General features: G+C 38.6%; 1 protein-coding gene across 5 annotated transcripts in view; it reads right to left on the bottom strand.

Annotated features, from left to right (window-relative positions):
• Nucleotides 1–923: 923 nt before the first annotated feature.
• DENND5B (DENN domain containing 5B) overlaps nt 924–10035 on the bottom strand; it is a 189035-nt gene continuing 179923 nt past the window's right edge. For 4 of the 5 annotated variants that reach the window (XM_042946198.1, XM_042946197.1, XM_042946202.1 and 1 more), the window contains 3 exons: nt 9409–9535; nt 7453–7627; nt 924–5775 (listed from right to left, as the gene is read on the bottom strand). In XM_042946198.1, the coding sequence (XP_042802132.1) occupies nt 5592–5775; nt 7453–7627; nt 9409–9535 (486 nt within the window). In that variant the 3' untranslated portion in view covers nt 924–5591. The remainder of the gene's footprint in view (nt 5776–7452; nt 7628–9408; nt 9536–10035) is intronic. The other variant, XR_006204761.1, reaches the window with a different exon arrangement.

Raw genomic sequence — 10035 nt, forward strand, 5'->3', positions numbered from 1 at the left:
GATCCTGCAGCCTTGTTTTCTCCTACACGTTTTCTAATGCCAGTTAAGGGCATCTCCATTTGCAGTGAGGCCTTCTCTAGCTAACCCATTTATAATTGTAGTCCTTCTCCAAATGGCCCAATCATACTTTCAGTCTCTCTTCCTTGCTTGTTACTGTTATCTAAGTATAATGTGTATTACTTCTCCTGTTCACTATTTAACTCCTTCATTAGAAAACAAATTCCAAAAAAAAAAAAAAAAAAAAGAGAATATAAATCCCGTAACAGCAGGAATTTGATGTGTATGTATGTTTAAAATGCTATATGCATGGGCGCCTGTGTGGCTCAGTCAGTTAAGTGTCCAACTTCAGCTCAGGTCATGATCTCAAGGTTCATGAGTTTGAGCCCGCATTGGGCTCTGTGCTGATGGCTTGGAGCCTGGAGCCTGCTTCAGATTCTGTGTCTCCCTCTCTCTGCCCCTCCCCCAATCATTCTCTGTCTCTCACTCTCAAAAATAAACATTAAAATTTTTAAAAATGCTATATGCAAAAAAATAATTTAAAAAATAAATAAAATGCTGTATGCCCGTATCTTAAAGCAATGACTTAAGTAATGCTTACAATGGGTAGTCAATGAAACCTTGCCTTCTGCTATTTTTGAGTGTCTTAAGAATACTTCCCTTTCCTAAGTTCATAAATGCATTCTGTATTTTCCTCTAAAGATTTTGTTTCTCCTTTTTCGCTTAGGCTTTTAGGCCAAGAACGGATTTTTCTGTATGGTTTTCTTGAACCTTAAAAAAAATTGTTTTTTAAACCTCTTCTGGATAACCAGTTGCCCAGCAGGAGTATTTTTACTACTTACTTAATGGTTTTGGTTTATCCCTCTACTTTCTGAAATCACTTGCCACTCAGTATTAAGATTCTGTAATAACAAAGCAAAACAAAGTATCAACCCCACAGTTTTATTTGTAAAGAACAAAGCATGAAAAGTCATATTTAAATGTACTCCAAAACCTGAAAAACCCACGTCAGTTTCTCTGATATGTATGTTAAAGTGCTTGATATCACAATACTCTTTAAATTTTCTATTATGTTCAGATGAGAAAAAAAAAATCCAGTTCTGATGCATTGTTTACAATACAAAGAAACACAATATAATTTAAATGCAGAAATGTTCATTTTTTAAAAAAAGATACACAGACTACATTTACACACGGCTCAAGTGTAACATAGAAGGATTTTTCTATGTTTAACACCCTCAGCTGATTGACAACAGGAACTCCTTACCATACCTCTCTACTGTGAACAAGGTTTGGAACAGACTGGAGCCACACACGAATTCATTCAGGAAACTGGATCAAGCATGATTCCCTCCCACATAACCCAAGGATGCCCTGGATTCCTTTAGATGAGGAGAAATTTTTTGATATATATTTTTGTCCCTCTCGTGTCAACTGCTCAATGTGATACATTTCTGGAGCTAATCTTTATTCTGTCCTTGAGAGGATGATCAGCTCCAGGAAGATCTGGGACAATGCATTTCTTCTTGGATTCCTCTCATCATCAGTACCCTCTTCAAAACAGGTTGGAAATCCAAGAGATTTGTAAATGTATTTTAATAGGAATAAAGGACCTAGAAGTTTATTATTCGTTTCTGTCTCTTTTTAAAGCTAAATGGTAATGTAACAAATGCTTAGGAAAGAAACAGGGACTTCAAAAGAAACTGATGACTTGGAAACAGGATTCATTTTATAAAAGTAGAGAGGAGCCCAGGACTCCATTCTCAATGAAGGTATGTTAATACTGAAATATAAATAGCTAAGGTTCAGATTGTCCCTTCAACACGTTGAAAAGGATAGCTTCTGTAAACCTCACAGAGAAAATACAATACTCAAAATGAAAATCTACTGGAAAATCATAATTCTTAGCAGAAAGAAGATATTTCGAGTAAGAGCTACACTTTCAATGCTGTCAAATAAATATTTCCCTGGGGATCTGAGGTCCACATCTGTTGCCTCCTGTTTCAAAATATCTTAGAGGCATCAACATATACTACACACAAACTGTTACGTATAGTTTCTACCTCTCTTTCACTTACGTTTACATACAACAGTGCTTTATTCCAAAAAAAGGAGATACAAGCAATTCAGTATTTCCCCTGTATCATTCATCATTCATGTAGTGTGACAGAAGCTAATTAAAATGATTTTTTAAAAAGGCATGTTAAAATAAATATCACAGGGTCACAAAGATTCAAAAATGTCTGCAACATTTAGAATAAATTTTAGAGGGCAACTGCAGACTTTTGCAAGATTTAGGTTTCTTATATCAGATTCTTGCTCCCAGTGGGAAAGGGGAGGGAGAGGGGGCCTTGGGAAGCCTTGCTTTTGTTCTCTCTAAGGCCGATTTTACCCCAACTGGAATGGCACTTTATGCTACTCCACACTGAGCCTCAGTCGTTTTTATGGCATTGGTGAGCCCCAACCAGGGCACCGCTTGTAGGGCCTCACACGTAATACCAACAAGTGTAATGCCGCTGTCAGAAAGGCTGACATTAGGAGTTTCAGGACATTTGGAAAACACTTGGAAATTAGATGTTTCAAGAGGTAATATTTTTGGCAATTTAGTTTTAAAAGAATTTCCTCTTAAGCTATTATTATGTGAAAATACTAACTATGGTTCCAGGCATTACTTTTAACTTATTCTGAAGAAAAAAAAATTACAAAGTTGATTTTTACTTACTTTAACTTTGAGGTGTCATTATATAAAGCAATATGATTTTAAAAATTAATATAGCAAAAAGGATACCTCTAAATAGGTACGGTCCTTCCAAAAGTCGGTTATGTACATTCATTCTAAAGGTTCTGCTACTGTCCTGCTCAAAATATTCTGGTATTAGCTTAGGGACAGTTATAAGCCACATAAGAGAGAAGTCTTATTTCTTTAGAATAATTTCTTTGCGGCCTCAAACTCTGCTTAAGCATCCTTTTTATTAATCAATTTGGATCCTAAGGACTTTTTGTTGTTTCTGAATATTAAATTTCTTCTGAAAGGTCAAGACTTAACATCACTGGCAATACTCAAAAGAATGGGCTGTAGGCCATTCAGATGGCTCAGAAGGAGGTCCCCACACGTTTGGAGTCCTGGCTGTATCACTGGAATAAGTATATGGGCTCCTGATGTGACCAATTAAAAGGGCCCAGCACTCTAGAAGATGTGTCAGTTCTGGTGTGACTATTTCTTGTGAAAGTGGTCATTCCCATTGTTATGGTCCTATCACACAGAGTGGGATAAAACTTTAGGTATAATTTATTTTTGGGTATTACTTTTAATGTAATGGTTTTATTCATAGGCCCCAAATCCAATTTTGCTCCCAGTTTTTATAACATGTAATTCTCAACCACTTTAGAACCATTTGTTAAAAAGAATGTTAATCCTTATAAATGCTTATTATAAATGGATAGTAATATTTGTATCCTACTTGCTTGGGTGTATGAATAAAGATCCAGGGGTACAAAGACTTAATATGAATGCTTTGGAGCTCAGTGTCACGCAGTCTTGGTGTAATAAAAAACGAGTTCTAGACTCTGTTGTCACTGACCAGCTGTGGGGTAAGTATTTAACCTCTCCGATCCTCAAGTGTTCCCATCTGTAAAATGGTCACTCAATGCTAGCCTGCTCACCTAAGTCATCCTTCGGCTGCCTGGAGTGTGCCAGAAGCATGGTCTTATGAGGAAGGTAATAAGAATAAAACCCTGCCCTGATCATTCAGTGGTTTCTGATCACAGCAACACAAGAACCTGTGTGAAATGGGTTCTGGACGTCTCTCCCATAATAGACTTTCCATGATCCTGGAAGAGCTGCGTTGTCACGCAGACACACTTCAGACTCAGGCGAACAAATCTCCAGTCTACCCAAGTCACCCAAAAACCTGTTCTTAAACCCTTCGTGGGTCTCTAAATGCGGCCTTCAATTCCCCATTCCTCCTCAAACACTAAGTTAGATATTAAAAGGGGATGTGCCTTGGTCGCCTGGCTGAATACAGTGCTTGATAAGGGAGTGAGGCACTTGTTCATTAGTTTCTTCCTTCAGGAAAGAAGAGAAACAATACTGTTGGCTAAAGCCCAGGACCCTCAAGATCGTACGGGGGTCCTGAGAGGCCATGGCTTGGCCTCTCAGCCACAACTGGGAATAAAACACGGCGCAGTGCTGGGGCAATTTCACTGCTAACAATGTGCAAATGCCTAATTGGTTACAGGACCTACCATAAACGAAGTCTTAAGGTAACTAGCTAATACCACGTTTATTTAACTTCCTTATAAAATACCCAACTGGAAAGGTACTCACAATGTTTGGTCTTTCAAAACTGTCGCCTCTGGTTCTGCTCCCATTTTGTCAGTCTATGCTGTACTGGCTTTTACCTTCTCTGGGCCAGTTGTTTTACATTTATTACCACTTCTTAGAAAAGGAACATAAAACTTGCCCTGAAACACCCAGAAAGGGTTCATTCTTTCTCTTTCCCTCTGTTATTTGCATTATCATGGTCAACAAATACTTTCACAAAAACATTCCAAGCTACACCAAGCCCTCCTCCTTCTTAGACATTCCTTCCATTTCCTGAGAGGGGGATGGGCACAGGAAGGGGGGGAGGTGACTGGAACCTAACAAAGACAGGGTTTGAGATTATCCTTGAGGTAAGAACTGCTGCAGGGCTTAGATGGCCAAATTATAAGTGCAGAATCAAACTGCCGTTTGCAGTTCTTATAACTGTAAGACCAACACTTTGAAATTCACATCTCCTCAAAGTACCTCACATAACAAGAATAAAAATGCCAAGAATGAAGTTAGTCTAGGCTAATCTTTCCAAAGTGTAAAGAAGTGATAATCCTACAATTTAACATACTTCTCAGGGCTTTGTGTGTTCTCTTTCCAGTTCAGCCAAGCTCCTGGGGTCCAGTATTTAAAATATTTGAACTGTATCTTTATCTTGTGCCCACGGAAAAAGATTTCCCAAAAGACTGGAGAAGTGACTCAGTTCAAATATATGAAATCAAGTGTAACTTAAAATATAGAAGTGAGGACTATCACATACAGTAGGTAAAGCTGTTTACATTCACAATACAAAGGATCAGACACACCAGGATGGATGGCTACGACATAACAATGCATTCTGGGTTCCTCTGTGATACCTGGAGGGAAAAAAAAAAGCCCGACTGGGTTGCACTGTAATTACGTGTTTACTGGCTTCTTCCTGGCTAGCACCACTCTTTCCCTCCCAACTCCCAATGTGGTTAAGCTACTTATGTTAAGTCACAGGAATATTCAATCTAAGAAAAGTATCTTATTAGAGTAATATAATTTCTTAAAGAAGATAGCATATTTACACACATCTAACACATGAAAATACTCTATTTTATACTAAATTCCAGGTTCAAATGAACTACAATACAGCATTTTGCCTTGTCTGTAGTGTGAGGATTGTTCAAATTGGGGAATATGGTGTGTTGCCCCCTGCAGTGACTCACTACCTTATCAGACAAGTCCAAATCAGTCCCCATAGTTGGGGAAGGTTCAGGAGCAAGGGGTCTGGACTGAGAGCTTCTAGCCAGTTGGGTTACACATCCACTCCTTTGATGAGTGATCCTTCCAAGACTATGGTGAAGTCCTGAATGGTCTGCAGAATGCGGATGAGAGAGTTGACAGTCATGCGGTCTCGCAGGAGGGCACTCTCCTCATACATTCGGGTAATGGCAGGACATTCGGCTAAGAGTGGGATCCACTGTGGGAGCAGGCGATCCCTACAGAGTCAAAGAGAAAGAAGTCCTGAGCCCTGCCCACCTTGCTGCAGAACAACACACGTTAGAACTTTCAATGGGAAGGTGTAGGACTGGATGGAGCAAAATCCAGCCAAGTTCTCAGGTCAGCAGAGTAGAAAACAAATTCAAGATTTTGGAAATTTGCTGGTTAAAAAGATACAGTAATGATACAGTGTTAATGCGAAAACCCAAGAGACTGAAAATAAGTTTGGGCAAATTGGCCATAAGGACCTACCCACATTAAAGAGATTCTCTATTCTGATTTAACACTTAAAAAAAAAGAGGCAGAAAGTCATTTTGTATCTCTTTTTTTACAGGGGTGTTACTCAGACATCTGTGGCAAGGCATGCCAAAGTACGCTGACCCTTTGGGAAGAAAGACTGCATTAAATAGTCAGGATTAGCATTAAAAAAAAAAAAAAACTTATACAATGTAACAAGGAACAAAAGGAAAGAAAAACATTAAGTGGATTTTACAAACCAAAAGAGGGGTGGCATTGGTCTAATAAATCAGAACAAGTAAAGAGATAAAAGGAGATAAGGATCATGTTTAAAAGGAATTTTAAAAGCATAGCTGAAACTGGGCCCTTTTATTAAGAAGAAATATAGAACTTAGTTTTATAAACCAGTTCTTTCAGGAGGACATCTCAACCTTCAGTGTGTCCTGATTAACCTCTGACATTAGTTACCTGCCACTAAATATCTAAGACATCCTTATTGAGCATCTCTCAATATGCCTTTTGTTTTTTTTAAAGTTTATTATTTTTTTGTAGTAATCTCTACACCCAACCTCAGGCTCAAACTCATGACCCTGAGACCAAGAGTCACATGCTCTTCTGACTGAGCTAGTGGCCAGGAGCCCCTCGATATGCCTTTCATGATAAAAGCAGTCATAACTAGGCCTGCAAATCTCCTGTTGGGGCTCTAGGTCTGTAGGAAAAAAAAAAAAACAACATTACACAGATAACTTAAAATCTTGTTCTAAAGGCCTACATGTTTCATTTCTTATAATTCTGACAGCTGTTTAAAAATTAATGGATTGTAAAGCTCCTATGTGTCATTTTCAAAAAATAAAGGGGTAGGGAACTGTCAAAGAGAAGACTTTATATACTTAAGAATTATTTATATCATATGAATTCTACAATGTTATTAAATTTAAAATAACATGGTGAAAAAATTTAAAAAAAAACAAAAAACCAACAACATGGTTCTATAGATACACAACACAAACCCTACACAGTAAATATATGTATGTGTGTCAAATTCCTTACCAAACTACCCATTACCTATCTACCCACCTTTGGAGCCAGTGTAGTGTAATGGTTGAGAGCTTGGGCACTCAAGTGAGACTGGGTATGAATCTTGGCTCTGCTTCTTTCTAGCTGTGTGACCCTGGGAAGCTTTGTTAACTCGGCTGTACCTTATACATCTGTACAGTGCTACTTCATGTATTGTGGTGGGGAAGTGACAGGAGGATTAAATGAGTACTTAGCATGGTGTCAATACACAGCAAGTACCCAATAAACATAGTTTCATAATAAAAATTGCAATGAAAGAGCCCATGGGAGAGCTTTGGAAGGGGCATGATCTGAGGCAGCCCCTCCTGGACTTTTGTTCAAAACATAACAAAGATAGGGAAAGTCAAGAACTGGCTTTATACCGTGTTCCAAGGCAAACTAAAATCTGGAATTTGCCGTCCTTTCCAATGTTCCTGGGTGCAGTATTAATAGCATTTACATAGTGGCAGAAGGTTTTGCAGGATGATTTCTGAATAAGGACATCGTCTTCATTGTCTAGAATCTGGTCAGTGGTTTCAAAATAAGCAACCGCTTTCTCTGGGGAAGGAAGTCAGAATCATATCACAATACACATTAATACTTCATACACAGAAAGATTAATCACTTAGTTTATTCTGGAAACACTAATGGTGCTTTGCATTAGAGCCAGTCTGGAAACCAAAATCATTACTTTATCACTGATTTCATGATGAATTCTAGAGGTCCATGTTTCCTGGTGGAACGATATGCTCCGGGAGTTTATTTTCTAATCTAGACTGCATTCCAGAAGGGTGCAAAGTTTACTCTCTTTAGAATACCTTCAAGCAATGGAAACTGGCAAAAAAGAAAAACAAATGGACTCCCCGGTCAAGACTGGAACCTTCTAGGAGCAGCTAGCAAATACATGGTAGCCATCGATATGTGCCCTCTGTTCTAGTTATACAGTGGCTAGCTGACATTTTGCAATGAAATCCTTGAAATGGAACTGACTCAAGAAATCTGAGGAAGAGATATGTATACATATATTAGAAACAGGAGTAGTAAGATTCTGGGCATTCCAAAAGAAAAAAAAAAAATCACTCCTGGAGGCCTAGCTCTGTTAACCTTCTTTTCCTTGTCTAAAAACTCTAAGTTGGATAAAACCAACCACTTCATCTAGACTATATTTACAAGACACAAAATGATTAATCACCCTTTTAAGAAAACTGGGAATTCTAGAAGAACCGCATACCGGAATAAAGATTACAAAGCTTATTTAACAAGCTAGAGCGGTACACTGCAACAGAACTTTCTGTGATGGATGAAATGTTCTGTATCTGCAAGGTTCCATTTGATAGCTACTAGGTAAGGCAGGTGTGACTAACGAAGTGAATTTTAAATCTAATTTAAATTAAATAAATTTAAATAGCCACACGTAGCTATGGTAGTGGTTATCATACTGGATAACATAAAGCTAGAGTAATCCTTTTAAAACAAAACAGAAGTTATTTTATGTCATTTATTCCTTAGCTCAAAGCCTTCCGATGACTTCCTATTTCAATCATGATAAAGACCCAAGTCCTTGCAAAGGTCTAGAAGGCCCTGAAGCTCCTGGCTCTGGCAGTACACAGCCCTCTCCCCCAGTATCCTCTTACTCTGTCTCCCTCACTCTGCCCCAGTCACACTACACTTGCTACTCCATGCAATGGCCAAGCACACTCCCAGCTTGGGGCCTCTGCCCTGGCAGGTCTCTCAGCCTGGAGTGCTCTTCTCCCAGATATTCACATGGCTCAATTCCTCACTTCCTTAAAGTCTTTGCTCAAATATCACTTGGTCCACAAAGCGTATAATCACCCCACTTAAAAAAGCACTCTTTACTCCATTTCCTTTCACTTTACTATTTTTTTTCCCAGATCAACCATCACTTTCTAACATACCAGCTGAACTGCATACTTGTTATGTTTTTGTGTTTTATCTGTGTTCCTGTCCCCACCAGAATGTAAGTTCGCCAACCAAAGGAATTTTTGTTTTGTTTACTTATATCTCAACGTGTATCTTTTTTTTTCAAAGTAGGCTCCACACTCAATCTAGGCCTGAACTCATAACCCCGAGATCAGGAGCTGCATACTCTACCGCCTCAATGTGTATCTTGAGCACCTCGAACAGTGAGTGTCTGGAATATTACGGACACTATAATATTTGTCGACTGAATGAAAAGCAAAGAGAGTGCTAATTTGAGATTTTTTTTTAAAAACATACTCCCTTGTCACTAACCCTTATTTGCTTAAATTCCTGGGTCTTCGAGTTTTCTAAGAAACATCTCAGTGCCTTTACAGTAACATACACCTGTTTTAATTTACCTATGAAGTCCCAGATGAAGACATTCTTGTGAAAGATGCGGGCAGATTTGAAGCCATGGTGGAAGACTTGTTCAAGTGCCACAACCAGGCCATTTTCTCCACACAGCAACACCGTGAGGCTTCCTCTCTGTGGAACAAAACACACAGTGCCAAAGAATAATCTGCTGCACCTACGTTTAAGAGATATACTAGAGAAGGAGCATCTGAGTGGCTCAACTGGATGTCCGACTTCCGCTCAGGTCATGATCTCTCGGCTCTTGAGTTCGAGCCCCACATCAGGCTCTCTGCTGTCAGTGTGGAGCCTGCTTCGGATCTTCTGTCCCTCCCCACCCTCTCACTCATTCATTCATTCATTCATTCATAAACAAACAAATAAATAAAGAAAAAAAGAAAAACACTAGAGAAAAGGGTGTTGAAGGTAGCTATGAAGTATGTTCTTGTAGCTACTAGAAAGCTTACAAATAAAAACATACCCTCTACTGTATGTATCATGTATAAAAGTGGCTTTAAAATCATATATATATATATATATATATATATATATATATATATATAATTTTTTTTTTAAGTAGAAGTAGACTTCATGCCCACTGTGGAGCCCAATGCAATGCTTAAACTCATGACCCA

Source organism: Panthera leo, chromosome B4 (genome assembly GCF_018350215.1).
Source record: "Panthera leo isolate Ple1 chromosome B4, P.leo_Ple1_pat1.1, whole genome shotgun sequence".
In the NCBI taxonomy this organism is placed as follows: Eukaryota; Metazoa; Chordata; class Mammalia; order Carnivora; family Felidae; genus Panthera; species Panthera leo.